Below are 22,260 nucleotides of genomic sequence, written 5' to 3' on the forward strand. Positions count from 1 at the left end.
GGGCTTAGAGCGGGAAAAGCAGGGCCCCCAGCAGCGAGAGAAGTGCTGGGATCCTGGCCCCGGGGCAAGGGTTGACCCAGAAGGGGGAGAAGAAAGCCTGTGGGGGGCAGAGTAGGGAGCAGCCCAGGGAAACAGCAGCGAGAGTGGAGATTGCACAGAACCTGGCTGCTGCTGAGGGTCTCTGGGCTGGGTTCCCCTGCCAGCCACTCAGAAGTGGCACAGGATTGTGGGAGATGCCAACCGGACAGCTGGTCCAGAGGCCCTGGGATAGCCCGGCACGGGGCACTCCACAGTGACACAGCGGGAGGGCTGTGACACGCCGCACGCGAGAGACCCCGAGCTGCAGACAGAGGGTCTGGGGCAAGCGAACGATGGAAGGGGGTGCCGCACCAGAGTAGCGCTGATTCCCCAGACACAGCCAGGAGGGGGCGCTGCAGCAGCGAGTGCGCCCTGTGACACCCACCCACAGCCAGAGCCTGGGGCCCCTGCTTGTTGGGGGGCACGGAGCAGAGACCTGCTGTTCTCACGGGGCTGCTGAATGCCGTGCGACGCCCGATGCGGCTGCAGCCGAGAGCGCACACGTCTGCTACCCACACTCCAGCCTCGCTAGTCCAACGTCCAGTATGGACAGGCCCTCTGCTCAGCCCAGCAGCTCCCCAACCGTCCCTCCAGCTACCGGGACACGCTCGCAGCACCGCTGCTCTGAACAGCTGCGAAGGCTCCTTGAAAACCTTCCCAGCTGGTGGGCCCTGATGCCCGCAGCAGAACCCACCGCCCCCCAGGAGAGAATCCCGGCCACTGGCTATCATCTCCCCCACCCCACCCACTGGGCCCCGAGCCACAGGGCCAGAGAGGGGAGGCTAAACGGGAGTGACCGGCCAGCTGGAAACTCCTAAGAGCTCGTCCATCAAAAGGCACCGAAGAGTGAAATGGGCAGTAAATAATCGCTGACGGGTTCCTCCCCCGCCGCCACTGCAGCCCTGCTTGCCCCAGTGCCCCAGCCCTTCATTCTCTGCTCCGTCCCCCCCCCCCCCGGTGCCCCCGGCTTCCTCCCACCCCCACACCTGGCTAGTCCAGTCTCCCTGTCTCACCCCCACTGCCTCTCTCTCAGCTGCCCACCTTTCTGCCCCGTCTGGCTCTCATCTGCGCTCATCTCCTCCATTTCCCCCCCTCTCCCCACACTGGGGGGTTTGTCTCGTGCCCCCATCTCCTCTCAGCTGCAGGGCCACAGGCACCATCCGGCCCTGGGCACGGCACCCCCCGCACGCTTCCGGGCTGCAAAGCGCCATCGGGGAGGCAGCTGCTCCCAGGCCCCAGAACATGAGTGGGTGAGTGTGTGTGTGTGTGTGTGTGTGTGTGTGTGTGTGTGTGTGTGTGTGTGTGTGTGTGTGTGTGTGTGTGTGTGTGTGTGAGGAGACGCAGGAATGAGAAAGGGAGGAAGAGAGGGGAGAGCAGCGAACAGGGAGTGGGGCTATGGGGTGTTCCATGCATATGTGGGGAGTGGGGGAGGGTGTCAGACAGTTTGGCCTCTGCTGCTCTTCTCTGCCATACACCCGAGAGCACCCCAGCTCCTAAATGCAGCCCCCCCCCACGCCGCATCGGGCAGGGGCCAGTCACCCCCCTGCCAGCAACCAGCTACCTGGCAGCACGTCTCCATAGCCTCCTACTCCCCCTTCTTAGAACCCAGGCATGCGTCTCTGCTCATTAGATCCTAAGCTCATTGCCATGAAAATTACTATTGTCACACGAGCAGGATGTGGCCTAATGTCTGGGGAAAGTGCAGTGCGTCCCGGGTCACGGGGCCGAACGTCACAGCAGTGGGTGGCAGAGGCTCACTACCTAGAATAGGGCCCCCTGGCCAGCTCACAGCTGTTGTTCACACCCAAACCCCCGTGCGGTTACTGATGTTAAACTCTGATTTGCGTGCATGCAAATGCGCATCTCCCACTGCCAGCTCCTTTCCACAGACAGCTAACGTGGTAAGTACAGTAAACACACCAACAACCGCACTGAGCCATTTGCTCACACAACTATCAAGTGTACATGCTCAGCTGCAGTCTCGGTGTGTGCAAAGCTGTGCCTGCGTTGTTTGCACGTGCAGTGCTCGCAAAGCATGGACCTAACTCACTAGCCGTCCTTTTAGAAAAATCTCAAAGAGCTGCCATATTTCCTGGTGCCCTCCCCGCGTCGGCATTGCAACAGCAAGTAATTCACCAAACACCCGCCTCAGAACTCTGCTGGCATCACAAATGTCACTGGTGCATAAACAAAGGAAGCAAAGCAAGAGTAACTGTAGGTCCCTTTAAATTCAGTGTTATTGCTCAGACGGCTCAGGGAAATGGCTAACAGCTAAATAGCCAGAGGAATCCAAACTGCTCATAAGCCTTGACTAACTGCACTAATTCTCACATTTCATTACAAACTCCACAAGAGACCAGCCGGGTTGGAAATCATGTTGCCTTCTTTCTGGAATTGCTTTTTGCTAGAACTGGCGCTATTTCAGAAGAGCAGGAGCCCAGGCCCGGCACAAAGGGGACTCCAGAAATGAGAAATTCACATTTTTAATACTTTCCATTTGAAAAAGGCCATTTGTCAAATTACATTTAAAAGCAAAGTCTGAGTCTAAACTCTACTCACAGCTAGAGATAATCATCTTTCACGCAGACCCATCCAGAGCACCCCGTGTATCCCATCCCAATGACACAAAATCCACTGCAAAGAAACTGGCACCAAAGGCGTGGGCTGGATGCAGTCTTCCCTCCCGGGGCTTCTCTGCTCTACCCTTTGCAGAACACTGGGGAGTGACGCTCCACCCAACTCCCAGCACATCAAGACTTTTCAGTTTGAGATTGATGGAGCGCGCTAGTCTGGCTGATAGATGGACAGTGAGACACTGTGAGTGAAAGAAAGGCTGCACAATAGCACGGATGTTAGATGAGTGATAAGGTGATGGACAGAGAGAGGAATTTGGGACGAAGGCTCAATGACAGAGGTGATATTTTATCTAGCCACCCTCGCTGGGAACCGGTGCGGGCAGAGAGTGTGGAACTGCAATCCCCAGGAGGTACAACCAGCAGAGAGCAGCACTTCAAAAACTGCAGTGGCGTTGCAAGACCAAATGCAGGCAGTTGGGATTCAGATGCCATGTTCTGTAAGGGCTTCTGCTGACGGGGGTATAAAATGGAGATGGTTCTCAGTAGGTTAAAGTCCCCCTTGGTTAGCGGGGTAGTTGGGGGGCAGTTCTTCGGGGGAACAAAAGAAATAAAAATAGGCTGTGTCCAAAGGATCCATCTATTCAAGGGTCCCATGCTGCCCCCCAAAAAATCCAGGGGGGCTTGGGGTCGGGATCAGTCACAGAGGTTGCAATCCCTGCCTTTCAGAGGAACATTTCACTGGAGCCTTTTTAACTATTAGTTGCTATTTAACCCTTCGGCAATATTGGAAGACGCTAAATAGATCTTCCTATAACAGAAGCCACAGCCTCTCGGGCTGCAGAGGTGCCCTTGCAAACCCTGCGCCTGGCGAGGGCTCCGTCCCACCCTGCCAGCAGTGGACGAGCTGCCCACAGATATATGAGCCGACGCAGACAAGGAAGGATTCTGCTCTTCTAATTCAGAGTGTACACGAGCTTCACCCACAGGCCCAGGTCTGGAGATGGACCACGTAGGTACCGGAAGGGACGGGTGTCTCGGAAACGCAATGGGAAATACAGAACACCACAAGGACACTGGATTAGGATTGACTATTCCCAGGAAGCAACTGACCGATTTCACAAACTCAGCCCTCTCTCCTGTTAGGGAGCATGCGTCTCCTGGCCGGTTCGGTTCCAGCTTCAGATGTATTTCTGCCTGCAGACTGTCATAAACTGACTGATATCTGCAGTGTGACTGGTCAGTTAAATTACACGGGGTTGCTACTGATTGTGCAAGTACTTCCAACCCAAAGGGTGGCTCGTGACTCCCTGTATTCATGTGCAAAGGCCCTGGTTCACACGGGAGCAGAGGGGTCTGCACTGAATGGCACAGCTGGTCCTCAGATGAAAAGCTCCAACGTTCATGGAACATGAAACAGAACAGGGCACAAGCTCAAACTCCTTAAAGTCAAACATTTGTGAATATGGATTGCAGCACTCTTCACACACACGCACACACCCACCCCCCATGTAAACAAACTAACCCAAAAGAACCACATGGAGTGTTCCAGTTACACGAAGTGGTAGACGAGGAAGCAAAGGGCAGGAACATCACATCACGCAGCTGCTATCAGAGGTAAAATAAAGAATTGCTTTAATGAGGGTTATGATGTTACTGCCTCTGACCGGTGTCGGTTTCAGCGAAGTTGGCACCTGGCAAAGAGCTGGAGAGAGGCCCAGGAAAGTGATAAACAGTTTGGGGTCTCCCTGGAGGGAAATCCTAGGAAAGATTGATAGTGGCGCAGCCTTCAGAGGAGACGATAAGGACGACTGCGAGGGCCTTTTGTAGCAATTCAGCGCGGACTCTTTCTCCAACAGCCCTTCCAGGCTGCGCTGAACCTGCTGTGCCGACCAGCACTCCAAAACCACAGTGCAAGGTGCAGGAGAGAGAAAAGCAGGAGCACTTCATAGGAAAGCCCCCGAAGCCTTTGCTTCCTGCCCCTGAGATCAACAGCTCACTCCAGTGCTGCTCAGCAGGGACCTCCCTGTGCCACTCCTACACAAGGACCAGGTGCAAGTACTTGTGCATGGGAATCTAAAATTCAGTTTCCACAAAAGTCTGTGCACAAAATTCATTTTCCAGGACTATTTGGCCTGGTGAAAACTGATCGCACAAGTGTTCACAGAGACATGGAGAAAGCAAATTTATTATGAAAGTGGAGCTACAACATCTGCAGTGTAACAAACGGCAGGTGCTGATGTACTCTCCAAACGGTGCTGCCACTAGTGGCAGGCCAGAGGCGGAGACAAGGGCTGGACACCCCGGCCTAAAAACTACTGATAGTTTGAGACCGACAGTTCCCTGGTTTCCTCCCACATATTCTCCGTAGCTGCTCAGAGCGCTCACTCCAGCCTGAGCAGGTTTTCCCAGGACAGACATGGCAGGGTCCTGCCTTCTCAGACTCCGACTCCTGTGCCCAGGGCAGAGCAGAAAAGGAAACTTTCAGTGGGATACCCATGCAGGCCAATGCTCCCGTCCCGGATGAGTCTGTAGAGGCTTTGCCTGTGCGACTGTCTCCCTCTAGGGGCCAGTCACCAACAAGCAGAACCGGCTGTTCTGCTCCAACTGCCCTGACTGCCAGAAGCTGGGAATGGGCGACAGGGGATGGATCACTTGATGATTCCCTGTTCTGTTCCTTCCCTCTGGGGCACCTGGCATTGGCCACTGTCGGAACAGAGGATACTGGGCTAGATGGACCCTTGGACTGACCCAGTCTGGCCGCGCTTGTGCCGTTCCTTACAGCCGATGGAGTTACTGGCCAAGGTTTCTATGTTCGACTCGTGGGGTTGTGCATCCACAGGCTTGGCTTGTGGCGGGAGCCAGAACCTCAGTGCTCTAACCCCAGCTCCCACTGCAGCCTTGGGCTACACTCCTCCTCTTGTGAGGAGCCCCATTCACATGGAGGGTCACAGGCAGGAGCAGGTCCCTTACCCCTGCTCTCCACGGGGCAGAGAGGGGAAGGCTGCTCTCCCTGAGGAGCTCGGAGGGCCCGTTGGGTGAGGATGGTGCACGGACATTGCAAAGTGCTCCAGAAATGCCGAGCCGTACGCCCTTCCCTGACAACATCTGGACGCGCCCAGCACGCTGCAGCTGCCCCACCCTGCTGGCTCTGGAGCCCTGGCCCCTTTGCTCCTTGCTCCCCCCCCCCCCGCCCGCCATTGGTGCTGCCTTCTCTTAGCCAGCAGGCAAAGGAGAGAGTGACTTTAACGGGCTCGGTGCTCCGATGGTTTATAGCCTCTGCCTGTCATAAACCGAGGAAACCAGGATCGATAAATCTCCCAGGAAACAAAAATCAGGGGAAATAAAATGAACTCAATGGGGAAACACAGATAAACGGAATTGAAAACGCCTGCTGGGACAGCCTGGGGCTGTCATAACCCTGAGATATACTGGTCGCCTCGCTATCTCCCCACCGCCGCGCAGCCCGAGTCCCGGCAGGGGAGGGCAGCACAGACCAACCCACCGGGGTCGCTCAGCGCAGCCGGGCGCTCAGAACGAGCCCCCCCGGGGAGCCCAACCACCCCGCACTTTCCTGGGAGGTGCTTAGCCACACTTCTCCCTGCAGGGGCTGCCCCCCAGGCTGCTGGGGTGATCTGCAATCCAGGCCAGGTTTGCCTCTCAGCTAGACAGGACTCCAGGTGAGCACAAGGACCTGACACCAGCTCTCCCTTGCTGAGGGCTCAAGGGGGAGCGGGAGGGACACAGAGACCAGGCCAGGCTCTCGGCCTTCCAGAAACGGCCCCGAATCCATTGTGTGTGGGGAGCAGGACCTTGCTGGACAGTGACACTGCTTGCTCCTCCCACGTCCTCTCCCTCAAGGCTGGCTCTCGCTCCCTCTGGCATCAGCAGCAGATTTGCCATGTTCCTGAACTGGGCCAGAACCGGTCCGGGGACCCAGCTCACAGCAGCAGTGGGCCCCATTCTGCTCTCAGCTGCACAGGAGTAAACGTGGAGCTGCTCCCAAGACGCAGCTCAGAGCCTGCCCTGTGCTCTGCGACGCCCTGTGTGGGAGTGGGCAGAGCTCTTCTCCTCCCTCTTCCACCTAAACAATCAGCAGGAGCAGCCCCCTGGGCACCCAATATTGTGATTACGGGGTTACCAGAGCAGAGACGGCTTCCAGTCCCCACGCCAGCTCCTCTGTGACAGCCGCGGCAGGCTGCATAACAGAGCATCCTTTGGAGATAACGAGATCCCCGCTGGACCAGCTGGGGCACAGCCGCGGGCTCCTCGGCTTGTCGCAATGGCTCAGGCGACGTTTGCGCCCTGCCTTTGCCAAGCTGACAAAGCACAGGCTGAAGCAGCCCAGGGCAGGACAGTCTCATAACTAAAGGACTTTGCCATCGTCACCTAGCTGCTCTACCGGGCGAGGAGCGGACGGAAAGTGAATAACGAACTTGTGCTGGTGCCCGGTAACTGTCTCTCCTGCAGGAAACAAATAGGGCCTCTCCTGGCCTGGCAGCCCGGCCCGTGGCAGAGGCTCCTCGCTAGGTGCCAATACACAAACTCCAAGGGCTCAAATAGCGCCAAGAGGCTCAAATATCTGGAGGCTCATTAGCAGAGCTCGTTAAGGCCGGCAGTGCCAGGGGCCGCTCTCCGGCACATTCTCTCTCAGCACTGCTTTCCCGGTCAGGTTTTCAGCTCACAGCATAACTGCAGCCAGGGGAGAGGGCAGGGTGGGTTTGCAGCTTCCTGAAGTGCTGTGCCTGCATGTCACCTATTGTCCCCTCCCACCGGTGGGACACCCCGGAGAGAAGGCAGAGCGAAATCCTCCTGAAAGTACCGACACCCAATGGCTGTTCCAGGCGCTGTCTCAGGGTTTAGTCCAGGAGGTAAAGACAATGCTGAGCTCTACAAAGGAGCCTCTCGGTCATTGCAGGAGGCAATACGCGTGTGACATCGGCCCGCTGGCCACTGACAGCCCTACACACACAGACCGAACCAGCGCTCACATTCAGCCTCCCAGCTGGGGGAGGGACGATCTCGCCACCAAGTCTGAGGCCCTAATTTACACGTTCAAACCTGTAAGTCGCGTGCACCCTACGCTCAAAATCAGGTCAATCCCCTGCACTCCGGAGCAAAGCTCTGCGCGACAAGCAGGCGAAACGGAAACAGAACGCAAGCTGCTCCTGGAACGAACAGAGGCCAGGCTTCTACTGGAGCTTCCTAGAAGGCAAAGGACTTTTCCAAGTGGCCATTATCAGCCACAGGAGGCCAGCGGGAACCCCTCCCCCAACAGCCAAGTGGCCCTGGCAGGGTGGATGCAGTTGGTACAATTATTGCTGAGCCCGGTTGTTTCAGCTGGGTGACAAACTGACAAATCCAAAGACAGTCCGTTCGGTTCAAACCAACGCTGAATTTTTTTTTCCCCACCATGAAATGAAAAAAAAAAAAATGTTCAGGGGAATAAAATGCCTGGAACGGCAAATCAAAGCCACAGTTCCAAACCTCTGGTGTTCAGGTTTTTTCAACCAAAACTATTCACCCAATTCTGCCTGAATGCACCAAGTTTCAGTGCCGGAAAGCGTATTTTTCAGTGAATTTACTATTCACAGAACAAAAGTTGTATGGCTCTAGTCGCAACTGCAGTAAATGCTTGTGCAGATGAACACGCAGCCGCTCACAGCGCCTGCATTTGCCACAGCCACGTGTGTCCTTTTCTAACAATTTGGGCCTAGAAGTTTTTCATGCATTAAATAACATTCCTTCTCATCATTAACAACCCTTCTGGAAGCATCACATTTCACAAATTAACCTCCCATCTGGTGCCTGGACTCCCTAGATACTTGGGAAAATGCAGCAAGGTGTAGCCTCCTTCTCTGGATACCATTTTGCAGCGGTGGCACCTCAGAAGATACAGTTCCAGCTCCAGAAGACTCCTAGGGCCCATGCTGGGTGAGGTCTATGATGGCAGGCGTTCTCAGCCAGCTGCCTTCTCACACTGTGACCAGCGGGGGGGGGGGGGGCACCTTATGTTCAGTACAGCAGAGAAGGGGAGCAGTGGAGGGATGCAGAGAGAGGGGTGACGGGTGAGGAACATGATCGTTGCAGCAGCAATCTGAAAGGAGACGAGCAGGGCAAGACTGCATGTGCCAAGGCCAGAGAGAAACATGCCCAGTGATTGTGACACAAGACGAGGAGAGCATGTAACTGTGTGGAGGGGTGGGGAGGGGCGTTCCTGAGAGCCAGAATGCAGGAAGAGCCAGCAAGGCTTAGACACAGCCTGCCGCCCTAGGGAGAAGTCTGAGTGACAGGCAGGACAGTGGAGAAAGGAGGCAGCAGGCAGGGCTTTGCGGAAGAAGATTGGGAGCTCTGGTTTAGAGGGACAGAAGGTGACAGGTCTGGAGTACAGAGGTAGGTCTATGGAGCATCAGTGGAGAGATGGTCGCTGAAGTTGTGTTTGTGGATGAGATCACCCAGAGACAAGGTGCAAAGGGAGATGAGGAGAGGACCGAAGACCGAGCCCTGTGGAGCCCCTCTGACAGCTGGAGGGGGAAGAGGAGGATCTGCTGAAGGACACGCTGAAGGAGCGATTAGAGAGAGGACAGAGCCAGGGAAGCCAGAAGAGCACCAGATTGCAAGAAGCGCCTGGCCAATGGCATTGAAGGCAGCTGACAGGCGGGTATGTGGGTCCAGCACTGGCTCTGCGATTTGGCTAGGAAAAGGACTCTGGGGAGAGCGGCCCCAGTGGAGTGCGAGGGGCAGAAACCAGGCCGGAGAGGAACCCCAGACAGCACCAGTGAACAGCAGGGTCAATGCGCTCAGAGACGAAAGAGGGACGGGGCGATACTTGGAGAGGTCAAGGTGGGGGGTTTGTTCCATAGACTTGTAAACGAGCATCACAGATGGACTCAGGTCCACTAGGCAGGTTTATCGCTAATGGACCCAACCAGAAAGATACAACCCCCCCTGCCTGGGGGCTTCAGTCCCCGGGGGGCGAGTGGGTAAGAGACAGGGACTCCCAGCCCCCCACCCCTTCCTCGTGCACGGAGCGGAAGGCAGTGGCTGGGATGCCGCAGCAGAGGAAGGAGCATTCTCAGCTGCTGCAGGGACATCGACGGGGACGGCAGGCGAATTACAAACCTAGGGAGACTCAAGGGGGAAAAACCACTCTGGCACTTGCAGGATTGTGCTCGCTGAGCAGCTTCCCCAGTGGGATTTCATACCATACAGCTGGACAGGCTCTGGGGGAGGGGGAGGAGATTCTTACTGGGGGGCCTCCTACTCACGGGGGTCCTGCAAGCAGGCCCAGGGAGGGAGAAAACTCTATCGACACGGCCCTAATACTAACCCATCCAGGGGCAAAGTCTGCCGCGATCCAAGCAAAGGGAGCGGGGACGCCAGGGCGTGAGAGATACTGGAAATCCCAGGAGCAAGAGGCTGGTGAGGATGGTGCCGAACAAAAGCCAAGCGCAGCAGCAGGGCGGAGGGAGCGGCGCGTGCAGGACTTCAGCAGCAGACAGGCAGAGCTGCTGCGCAGCCGGACGGCTGATTTCAGCCAACACAGGTGGGTTTAATCAGCGATAACTGGAGTCCACCAGCATCTGCGGAGAGGGGACAGGTGAGCCCCTGCAATGCCAGGGCCTTGCCTGAAATCACCAAGCTCACCACTGTGCAGACACAGCCTCTTTTCACCCTCACAATAAACCCCGCAGCCAGGCCCAGGTCTACAGAAAAACTCTCCCGGTCAAGGCGTCCCGGCCTGGCTGGAACCGGCTCTGATTCCTGCCACTTGGCATTTGCAACAGATCAACTGGGGGCAGAGATTCAACGTGCTGAGCTGGAAACAAATCCAGTTCACTGTCTCCTCTGCCTCTTCCCTCTCCGGAGCCTGGGGTGGGAGCAGCTAGTCTTGTTGCCGAGATCAACACGGCTCCCCAGGCAGCCGGTGGCCAGTCCGGCTCGGACAGAGAAGCACGCGGCAGGCGCAATCTGTTTGTTTCTAATGGGGGAGAGCAGAGGAGCCAATGCTCAGAGATGCACAGAGGCTCGCTAGTGCACGGAGCAATCGAATGGCTTTGTCTGTATTACTGAGAACAAGCTTTGTGGGGAGTGGGTGGCTTCTGAAGACAGAACCAGGGCCCTGCCCCATCTGTGCCCTTCCCTGGAATCCCCTCCACATTAGCCTGAGCTACTCACACTCTGCAATGGGAGAGCAGGGGCCTCCCACTGGAGATCTTTCAATTCTCAGTGCTCGGCTTCAACCCAGGCCGGGTCTGCGACATCGGACAGCAGCGTGCTGGCCTGCGCACCATGAACTGGGGATTCCAGTGTGTGCCCATCGCTTAGCCTGTGCCTGTGCCCATCCCGCTGGTGGCTCAGCGCTTCTGCCGATTTAGAGCACAGAATCCTTCCCCACAACTGGTGCCCTTGGCAGGAGACTGAGCGGACTCCGGAGACTGTCTCTGGGCCCAGCTTTGCTCAGTGTGGGAGTGGGGGCCTCAGGAAGCTGCTAGAGGCTTCGCTGCTCTCAGGGTCAGTTCCAGCCCCAATGTGACTGGGGGTGCTTGGCAGCAGCTCCGTGTCCACCCCTGCTGCCCAGAGAAGCTGGGAAACGGGTTCCCCATTCCACAAACATTTTCAAGGTAGTGAAAACTTGTCCTGGTCCAAATTGGGATGAAAAGTTGAAATCTTGAAAATTTTCACAAAGCGAGAATTCCAATAGAGAAATGAATGAATAGAAATTCCCTGGGGGCCGTTTGAAGTGATGCGTTTTGATTTGGACCGTCTCTTTTGTTAACATCGGTCTAAATTTACTAAAATTTCAAAAACTGTTTTGACTCAAAAACCAACAATTCAACAGTTCCAAAGTTTTTTTCCCAGTAATGTTTTGAGTCGGGAGAGATGTTGAACCCGACCCTGTTTTGGTTTTGACTAAACAATATTGTTTGGTAGGGGAAAAAAAAACAGTGGATCTGGCCCCTCTCTCAAGCCTGATCCCCGGCTGGGGCCAGCTTGCGGGATGCTTGCACAGCTGATGCTCTGCGGTGTCTCCTCTGAGGACAGACACACAAGCCCAGAGCCTCCGATGAGCCTTTAATAACCATCCTGTGAAGATATGTTCTGAACGCTGTAGCTCAGACAAACCGGCCCAGACACAGGTTAATATTTGTGTAAACACGTACTGGAGGGCAATTAAAGATGTACAGTGATTCCTCACTTAGAGTCGTCCCGGTTAACGTTGTTTCCTTGTTACGTTGCTGATCAATTAGGGAACATGCTGGTTTAAGTTGTGCAATGCTCCCCTCTAATGCCTTGGCAGCCGCCTGCTTTGTCCACTGCTTGCAGGAAGAGCAGCCCATTGCAGCTAGCTGGTGGGGGCTTGGAACCAGGGTGGGCCAGCAGCCCCCCTATCAGCTCCCCACTCCCCCAAGTTCCCTGCCCAGCAAGGCTAACAATTGCAGCTGTCCCTCCCCCCACTGCCATGTGCTGCTCCTGCCCTCTGCCTTGGAGCTGCTCCCTGACTCCTGCTTGCTGTGCTGGGGGGGGAGGGAAGGAAGAGGGGGGCTAATGTCAGGGTTTCCCCCTCCCCCCTGCTCCTGCACCCCACTTACCCAATCTTCCATAGAGCGGGGGGCATGGGCACACGACAGAGGGAGCTTCCAGGCAGCAGCAGCTGCACCTGCGGTCAGGTCTCACCTTGCTGATCTAAATAACAAGGCAGTGTACTTCTGACCCCACTCTTCATACTTAAAGGGAAATGCGCATCTCTCTCTCTCTCACACACACACACACAGGGTGTGTGTCTCTGTCTCTGTCTGCCCTCCCTCCTTGCCTGCTGCCTTGTACAGTAGAGTGTGAGAGTTAACCCTTGAGGGCTCAGCCAATTGCTAGTTCATCATTTAGCAATAAGGGAAATATCCCACCCTCTGACTCCTCCACCTCAACCAAGCTTCACAATTATCATCACTGTGTACCAGTATTAAAAATTGTTTGTTTAAAACTTATACTCTGTGTGTGTGTATATATAATATAGTCTTTTGTCTGGTGAAAAAAATTTCCCTGGAACCTAACCCCCCCATTCACATTAATTCTTATGGGGAAATTGGATTCGCTTAACATCGTTTCGCTTAAAGTCACATTTTTCAGGAACAGACCTACAACATTAAGCAAGGAGTTCCTGTATTGGACATTTGCAAAAGGCATATTAATTACTTCGTTAGAGCTTTAGCTTGCCTGTGAATTATTTACCCCGATGAACCGTTATTAACTCTAGTCAATCATAGGCATCTTGCTACATCTACATGAGCCAAAAGCTTCTCCTCTGGAGCTGTATCCACTTTGCAATGGAACCTCCTCCTGAGCGGACCAGTAGCATGGTGACTTGGCTCCACCCCGGAGGAAGTGTGATGGTTGTACAGGGAACTGGGTGTTTTACACAGATCCGTGTGGCTGTTTTCTGAAATGCCCAAAGCCGCCAGTGCCCACTACGTAGGCTCGGGGTCAGCTCTCCAGCGGTGCTGAGTCCCTGCAAGTCGTACAGATGGACATGGAGCTGCAGGTGCTCAGCACTTGTGAATATCAGGGGTGAAATCCTGGCCCTACTGGAGTCAGTGGGAATTTGGAGAAGAAAAAGGATCACGAGACAGGCTCCTTGCAGGCTAAATAACAAGAAAGCTGAGCCTGACACTAAGGCCTCTGAGCTCTGGCCGCTTGCACTTGCAGTGAGAACTTACAACCAGCCCTGGAGCTGGGGAATTGTATTTTTCCACGTTGGGATGATAAAAGCTGCTCCCTGGCTCAGGCAGCTGATGGCAACATGCGGCACAGAGCACCTGCCACCCGCCCTAACAACAGGGGGCTTGAATGAAACGAATGGGCCTTTGACTCCCGCAGCACAGGCAGCACCACTGACGGGTTTGCAGGGAAAAGCACAAGGCAGGTGCCTGGCCACTCAGAGAGAAGGTTCAAGGCTGACATCCTTGAGCGTGTCATTAGCAGGACCCACGAAGGAATCACGTGTAGACAGAGCTGGAGATGCAGAGGCAGGAAAGGTATCTGAAAAGGAAGGGGAGGGAGCGAGGGAGGCAGGCTGCTCCCAGGAAGGGAGAGGAAGAGCGGGGAGACAAAGAAAGGTGGAGCGGGACTTTGTATCAGTAGTTCTCTAATTTCTCGTACATTCTGTACCGCTGATCTCTGTCATTATGTGCTGGGCTGTGATTGAAGGTGGCTTATTCTTTCCTTTCACAGAACTCCTTGTCATAATTCACGGTTTATTATGGTTCAGTGAGTCAAGGTGCTCATAGAACTAATTGCCAGCTCAGCCTCACTCGTACACTAAGCTATTCCCCCTCCCGGGCTCCGCTGCCACGTCACACCAGCCAGGAGCAAACGGCTCAGTCCCACAATGGCTGAGCCTCCTCCCAGCTGGGGTTAGGAAGCAAAGCTGGGATTCTGCAGTTTAATTATACCTCCCAGCCAGCCAGCACCGCCAAGGGCCATGCAAATGCACCCTGGGAAGCCTGCTGTGGCTGGGCGGTACCATTGACCAGGTGCTGGCCCATCAATAGCTCAATGAGCACTGCTCCCGGCCGGCCCCACCTTCCCCCGGGCCTGCGTCCCAGAGCGGCCATGTTCTGCCTGCTGCTGGGCTGGCAGGGGCCAAACGAGGGCAGAGTTAGGGCCAGGTGTTTAGGACCAAGTTTCCCGGCAATGCTATGTGTGAGCCAGCGCACGCAGCCGGACGTGGTCGGGAGGCAGCTCACGCGGCTGAGGGCTGAGCAAGCACCTAGGGTAAAATCGCCCACCCTGCCTAGAGAGTCGGGAGCCTATGTCCTGGTTGGGAAATGACTGGGGCACTCGGAGGCCTGGGTCTCCCAGAAATCAGTGGGGTTAGGCTGCTTCACCACTTCAGCCCTTTGGAAAATGTCTACCTGGGATCTACCCCTGGAAGGCGCCTGCTTTAATTTACAACTTCCCATTAGTCCTGGGACACCTCCCCAGCCCTGCCTCATGGCCAGCCAAGGCCTGATGCCATCAGCTCGCAGTTCAGCCCCTTCGCCCCTCTGGGCCATGCCCAGGCCTGGGGAGAAGCTCGCGTCCCTCACATGCAGGAGGAGCGCCAGAGCTTCTCTTCAGTGGGCCCCTCTGCAGAGAGGGGTCAGGGGCTCTGGCTTCCGCAGCAGTGTGTGGACGCACGTGTGTGTGCGCGTTTACACGTTACTCGCACACACACCCAGTACCATCACGTGAGCAGCCTGCAGGAATTGCCAGGACCCGTCTAGTTAAAACTAACCACAGTCGCTAGCCCCTCTGACTTCACCCATCCGTTCCAAGTCCTGGCTGGTCAAATTTCTCCTCTCCCCCACCCCAGTGCCGATCACTTCCAGCCTGCGCCACTGAGCTCTCCAGGCCCGCGAGAGGAGCCTCTGCCGCTCTCAGCCCAGAGTGCTGGGAAGGAGACAGAACGCGAGTGGGGGAGAGAGGCTGGGACCGGACTGCGCCATGGAGAGTCCTGGGTGTTTCACTGGAGAACCGGCTCCTTGGGCCTGCTCTCCCTGGCATGGCGCAGGAGTGCTGGAGTCAAGGCAGAAGCTGGTAAGGAGCCTGGAGCTCCCTCCAGGGCCATCCCCAAACTCCCGATGGGGGATTTCTCCCCACACTTCTCAGTCCGTAGACAAGCCCTTACCCAGCGTACAAACCTCATTGCTCTTCCCCTCGGCCGTCAGCTCTGCCAGGCCCAATCAGCTGCTGCTGCGCTGGAGACACCTGAGCCAATCCTGATTCACCGCACACTCCATAGCGCGAGACAACCCTACATCACAGCAGCTGTACTGCAGCATGGACCGCACAGCTGTGTCATGACATGCCATGCTTCTCACCCGAGACCTGGAAGCCAACGCCTGGCACCCACCGGGCTTGTGAGTTGTGTGCCGTCGTAGGGGGAGCTGGGGTTTAAACCACCACAAGCAAACAGCTACCGGTAGTTCTGCAGACCCAGTGGAGCTTTCTTCTCCCATCACCTCCTGACAGCCTGATGGGTTGTTACATAGACGGTGATGTACAGTCACGCACCAGCTCTCAACGTGCCTCAAATTGTAGCACTTGTATTTTACATTAACCCACCTCAAGCAACCCCGATCCCCCCAAGCACCCATCTTATCAATCTAAAGCTGGGACAATCTCATGCCCAGTGGCCCAGGCCTGTATCTTGCCCCATAACCTGGGTAACACTGGGGGAGAATTGCCATGTTTGGAGGGCGGAGGAAACATCTGTCTGGCAGCCGGATTTATTTTTTTTTAAACTGGTGATTTGCAGCTTCTCCTGGGCTGGAGCCATTAGCTGGCAGCTCGGGGGGGCATCAGCAAGCAGAGGCCAGGTGCTCAAAGGCGCATGATAAATTCATTATTACATGGCTCAGGTTCTGCGCCCAGCCCCCCTTTCTCCAACCCTCCGCCACTCGATATTCTTCAAAGTGCCCCTGAAGCTACCGGGCACATACCAAACTCTGACAGTGGGAATCCAATGAGTTTGTCGCTGCCACTCCCCTGCTCCCGTCTGTGCACAGCGAGCCTGATCCTGACGAGCTGTGTTCACCTGCAGCCCCAGTGTGGTTGGGGCAGAGGCGGCCACTCATCACTCACGGGAGCTGGTCTCAGAGCCCCTGCTCCGACTCCCATTAATGCCGATGGCAAAACTGCCTTGACGTCCTCAGGAGCAGGACTGACTCCACAGCCAACGCTCCCAGCGCTGTGTCTGTGAACCCCGGGGGGCTGCAAAAGGAGTAAATACAGCACACAGTGAGCCACATGCCTCCTACGGCTCTGCCATGGGAACCAGGCCTTGGACTCCCTTCTCTCTGGCTAGAGATGGCCTCCGCTTCCTGGGGGCAGACACCTCGCGGGCTGGGTGCCAGGGCATCGCTAGCATAAACCACAGGGCAGTAACGAGCAAAAGGACGAGCCAGGGCGCTCAGGCAGGTGTGTGTGCGTGCAGAGGGGGGTACCGCACATTTAAAGCAATGCAGCCCCATTTCTGCTGTGAATTTCAATTAACCCTCTAGCCTGCGCAGACGCTGCTCGCTCCTGCTTCCTGCCTCTCTCCACGGACCAAGGGATGGAAGTGGGGTCGGGGCTGAGTGCAGTTCTGATGCCAGAATGCACCCAGGGTATCTGAACTAGGGCCGTTTCTCCACATACACTCAGCATGTTGTGCCCGTGCTCTCTCCTAAACGGGCTGGGCGAGGTCACACCAGATTATCACAATGGTGCTGTCTGGCCTGAGAATCTCGGAATGAATCTGTTTTTAACGAGCCTGCTCCCGGGGAACGCTGATGCTAGGTCATCAAGAATGCATCACAGCACCAAAGCCTGATGCACGAACATAGCACCATGACTTCCTATGTCACAGGCGTGAGCAGAGGGGGCACCAACAGCTGTGCGAGTGGCAAAGGGGATTCAGCTCCGAAAGCCACCAGATACAGATGCTTAAACAGAAGGTATCTTTCTCCTTTGTCCCTGTGCAGAAGTCCTTGCTCAGTGATCTGTAAGTCACTCGCTTCATTAATAGCATGATGTGCAAGGCTACACAAACACACACACACACACACACACACTGCAAATCTTGAAATCAGCACTAAGCCCCCAGAGAAAACCACAGAATCTCAGCTGTGGAGCACACCTTACACCCAGAAAGCTCCCCAAATGCCTTACTAACATAGGGCCAAATCCTACTCCCATCACAGTCAATGGCAAAACTCCCACTGATACAGCAAGGGGAGGATCTTGTGATATGTTACACAAAACCAAAACCAAAAAAATGCAACTAACGTGGGGATTTTGACCAGGGCCAGAGCTTACCTTGCCAGGGAGCTGGAATTACCCTGAACCGGTGTGTATTTCTAACAGTTCACTGTTCCCACACAGAGGAAAAGGCCTCTTGTCCCCATGGGAGGCTTCACCGCTGCAAGGGAAGGAATGCATGGCAGAAATCGTCCCTGGCCCCCGTTTCAGGCCCCTCCCAAGAGGTGACACTTCAAGGAAAGAGACACCCAGCAGCCTGACTGTGAATTAGTTTGGGGTCACACTCCCGTCTCTCCCACCGTTTGCTTCCAGAAAGAACAGAGGAGAAGCAGTTAGAGCAGAAAACGGGGCACCAGGACTCCAGGGGCTGTTCTGAAAACTCTACCAGTGACTCTTGAGGGGCCCCTGGCAAGAGACAGGATTAAAATATTACATCCTCCAGCCAAAGCGTCAGAAGCTGCCTCAGATTTGGAAGCTCAGCTGGAGACACCATGGCCTGGTTTTCATGGAGGTTGAGCACCTGCAGCTCCACATTATTCCCAGTGGAGTGGTGGGGGAAGAAAGCCAGGGCCACGTCATCTCAAGCTGGGCACCCAAAATAAACAAGGCATCAACAGCCACTTGAGAGAGCGCTGCTCGTGGCTCCTCTGGTTCTGCCAGTTCCTGCTGCGTCCTGTCCCCCGGGACCTGGCCACATTCAGTATCACTAGGCGCTCCAAGAAGCCTGGTGATGGGAAAGGAAACAACACGCGCCATCCTACGTCAGTCCGTGCAGCTGGCTGAGGGGGCACGTGCCTGTCCAGGAAGGACCAGAACTAAGTCAGCATGAAAGGAAGGACCAGAAACCACTGGCCTAGTCTATTCTGCCCTAGTGAGTCCAGTGACCCAGGACCATTATCACAACCTTCGCCTCCGCGTGCTGCACAGCACAGAGCATTACCCAAGGGCTGCTGGGAACGGGAGAGGAAGATAAAAACTAGAACTTCGGTTAAGGCCAAATTCAAGCCAGAGGAGGTGGCTGTGGTCTGGGTTTGGAAAGGGGCGCATTATCCAGGCTCAGGGAGAGGCTGCACCATACAGCAGCAGCAAAGGTTCTTCCACCCCCAGGGATGTGAACAGAGAGAACCTGGACTAGGCCAGCGTGAGAGAGCCGCCTGCCCCCGTCACCACTCAAATCACACCAGCCTGAAAGAGGAGCACTACTGAGACAATGCAGAAGGAAGCAGGGAGTTTCAAGCTCCTGGTTAAATCAAGGTCCCAGCCCTGTCTGCCTCATGATTCCCAGGTTCTTGGGAACGGCACCCATTGCTCTAGGTGATTTGCTGCCTGGTTCGTGGAGAATTTTTAAATGACAATTTGCTGTCATTGTCCTAATGTGATAATTCCCACTGTCTTGCCCATCATATGTCAGCCTTCTTCCAGGGAAAGATAAGCACCGACATTTGATGGGGAAGGGATGTCAGAAGTAATTGTCTTGAACGACTGCATGAGAAGCAGCAGGAAAAACACATTGGATGGACAATTCCCACCAGGAAGCTTGAAAAAAATCCCGAAGAATGCAGAGTGTTTCTGAAAGTAATTGCTAGAATAATCATTGGTGTGTGCGACAAAGGAGAAGGGCAGCACCATGGGGAATCAGGGCACAGCTCCCTTAATCCTTCAGCCATTAAACTAACTGGCTCATTGATGTAAGACACTCACATTTGCAGCTGATGCAAAGAAGGCGGCTGGATTCTCCTGCTCTGGAACGCACACTGTTTACCAGCTGGCTCTTTTCCTTCTCGGCTCCGTGCACATAGACAGACTGGGACTAACCCACGTTTGAAAACCAATGGCACCAGCCCAGCGTGCGCACACTGTCTGCAACGGGGGGCATGAATAATTGAAGGAAGTAGCCCGAGGAAGAGCGAGGCAGTGCTGGTTGTGGAGGAGTGACAGAGACGTACAATGCAGTAGCGGCTCCCTGCTCGGGGGGCAGAGCACAACTAGCTCAAAGCAAACCCTTTGTGGTGAGGGCACGGAGAGGGAGTTTGAAAGAGATTTGGTCCGAACAGCCTCTTTCAGCCAGGTGGGCTGGGATCACATTGCTCAGGCTTGCAATGCAGAGGAGGATGGGGGGACTAACGTACCCACATACCCCTGTAAAGGAAGACATATTGTGTGTATTACTGTAACACCTAGGAGCTGCAGTCACAGACCATTCATAACAAACCTCTCGGAAGCCTGCTGAGCGCATGGTGCATTTTCATTCCAACGCCCAGCTGATGCCTTTGGGGACAGGATTAAAATATTGCATCCCCTAGAGCACATGTTCTGGTGCAAACTCTCAGCTGCAGACAGGGGCACTCAGGCTGCTGGTCCCTCCTCCAAAAGCCTCTTGTGCTTCCACTTAGGTCAGAGGCGGATGCACTTCTCAGAAGCCATTCCTCTCAATCCAAGAGGCTACACGGCCCCGGCTTGCACCCGCCAAAGTCAACAGGCATGTGGAGGATCAGGCCCGGAATTAGGACAAAGCACACCAGGGTGTTGTTTTCTGGAGTAACCAGTCTGATGTGCTCCCTGAATTGCTTGATGCCCGGTTCCAGCCCTGCCCTGCCCTGCCCTGCCCTGCCCTGCCGATCACTTGTTCACTCCAGGGAGGCTTCCAGAGCTCTGTTCTCCCCTCCTCTCCCGCTGCTTGGCGAAAGCTGTACCAGTGACTAATGAAATGATCAATCTCCAATCTGCTAAACAGCAATTTATCCAGGCTTGCAGCACACACAGCTTTTATCAAATTGGTATTCACCTGCTGAACACAAATGGCTTATTATACATGACCCACTTATTCACTGCATTTCAGGATCCTTAATAAAGGTTTCTGTTGTGATTAAGTGAGTTGCTGCGGAACTGCCCATGGTACAAAGCCCTGTAAAGAGGCTCCTAAATGCACTCACCCACTCAGATCTTTTTTCTTTACAGCAACCATTTCAGTGCTTAGTTGTCTATTGCTGAATTTCTGTGGGAGCTAATGGAGGCAGATCTCTGTCTCTAGCACCCCCTTCCCACAGCAGCCAGGGAAGGTCAGCAACCCCAGGAAATGCTCCTGGTTTCCCAGGCACTAGCACAAATGACAGGTTAGTCCTGACGCATGACAACCCATTGCTGTTCACCCCTGTTAGACTGCAGGGCATGGTAACAACACACCGCGCAGCAAGCCAGTCCTGAGCGCCAGGCAGGCATGGAACCTGGCTCTTAAATAGACTGGAAGCGCCTCAGGGCAGGGACCGGCTTTCGCTCTGTGGGGTCCCGGTTCTGATGGAGGCTCCCATAACTAACCCAGGCTAATAGACCAGGCTACCATCACCTGCCATGGCCGGATCTGTGAGCTCCTGTTTTTCCCCAGTGAAGGGTGAGGGATGTAACACACATCCAGCTCCCTGGCTCCAACAGGGAGGAGAACCCAGAGGCGAGTGTCTCCTTCCCGCCTCCCCCGGTGAGGGAAGTTCTCATGGGACCCAGACCCTAACGGTGGAGCTGTGCACGAGAAGGGCTCCCCCATGTTCCAGCTCCAGCTCCTGGAACCAGGCATGGGAGGGAGGGTTTCCGGGTTGCTCTGCTTGGGAATCAGGATGAAGCTGGAGCGAGGGCAGGCAGGGGAGCGGGGAGGGCGCTCGTCGTGGCTGTGTGAACACACGGGGCCAGGTGGCCAAGGCGACACTGATAATCGGACCCCCCGGGAGCGCTGCAAAGCGGCAGCAGCTGAGCCCCGGAGACGGGTCACTAACTTTTCCTCGCTAAACTCCTGGCAGATCAGGGGCTCCCGCGAGCTCCCGCGCCGGCGGTCCCGGACCCGGGCTCGCTCGGCTGCTCCTGACCCACAGCGGGGCTCCCCGGGGGCTCAGCCTGCCTCCGGCGGGGCTGTGCCCGGCCCCTGCCCAGCCCGGGACAGGCGGACCCGCTCCGCTCGCTGCTGCCCCGCGCCACGGAACGGCGGCGGGGGGCCCTGCCCGGGGCGGGGGGGCGGGCGGGCGGCCGGGGGCGCCGCACGCAGGGGGGAGCGGTACCTCCGGCCGCGCCCCGCACACGGCTCCGCAGCAGCCCCCTGCCCGGCTGGCTGCGCCCCGAGCTCGCTTCGCGGCCCCGCGAGCCCCGGCTCGCCCAACCGGCCGGACTCAGCGCCCCCGCCCCGGGGGGAGAAGTTCCCAAAGCCCCGCGCTGCCCCCGGAGGCTGCCCCCGCCTGGCCTCCGCCCTGCCCGGTCCCCACCCCCGTCCTGCCCGGTCCCTGCCCGGTCCCTGTCCGGTCCCTGCCCCTGCCCGGTCCCTGTCCGGTCCATGCCCGGTCCCAGCTCCTGCCCGGTCTCTGCCCCAGCCCTGCCCCTGCCCTGTCCGGTCCCTGCCCCAGCCCTGCCCGGTCCCAGCCCGGCCCCGGCTCACCGTTGGCCGCGGGGGCCCGCGCCGGGGCGCCCAGCTGGAGGTAGAGCCCCAGGTAGTGGAGGATCCCCAGGGTCAGGCCCAGGGCCCCCATGGTGCTCGGGCTCCGTCCGCCTGCCCGGCTCACATGGGCTCGGGCCCCTCCGCAGAGCCGCCGGGCGCGGTGCCGGGCTGCTCCCGCGCTGCTGCCGGAGACTGCGGGACTCTTCCCTGCCGCGGAAGGCTCCGCGCTCGGTGGCGGCGCCGCGGCTCACCCAGAGCCTCCCCCCCCCCGCCGGCGGAGGGATCCGAGCGCTTGATTTAGCATCAAAGTTTTTCCCAGGGTCTCATTGGCCGGGCCGGGCCGGGCCGAGCCGAGCCGGGTCCCAGCGCCGGGAGCTCCAAGGCACCGGGGGGGGCGCTGGCCGGGGCCGACCC

General features: G+C 56.4%; 1 protein-coding gene across 2 annotated transcripts in view; it reads right to left on the reverse strand.

Moving 5' to 3' along the window:
• The window catches only part of VSTM2L (V-set and transmembrane domain containing 2 like), a 40,815-nt gene extending 18,755 nt beyond the window's left edge, over positions 1-22,060 (reverse strand). The window contains exons 1-2 of one of the 2 annotated variants that reach the window (XM_039497200.1): positions 21,847-21,974; positions 17,490-17,592 (exon numbers count right to left, since the gene is read on the reverse strand). Coding sequence is in view for 1 of the 2 variants with exons in the window: in XM_039497199.1 (XP_039353133.1) it covers positions 21,847-21,937 (91 nt within the window). In the remaining variant the exon portion in view is untranslated. Of the gene's footprint in view, positions 1-17,489; positions 17,593-21,846 lie in introns of both variants that reach the window. The other variant, XM_039497199.1, reaches the window with a different exon arrangement.
• Positions 22,061-22,260: the final 200 nt, after the last annotated feature.

Source organism: Mauremys reevesii, linkage group 13 (genome assembly GCF_016161935.1).
Source record: "Mauremys reevesii isolate NIE-2019 linkage group 13, ASM1616193v1, whole genome shotgun sequence".
Lineage (NCBI taxonomy): Eukaryota > Metazoa > Chordata > Testudines > Geoemydidae > Mauremys > Mauremys reevesii.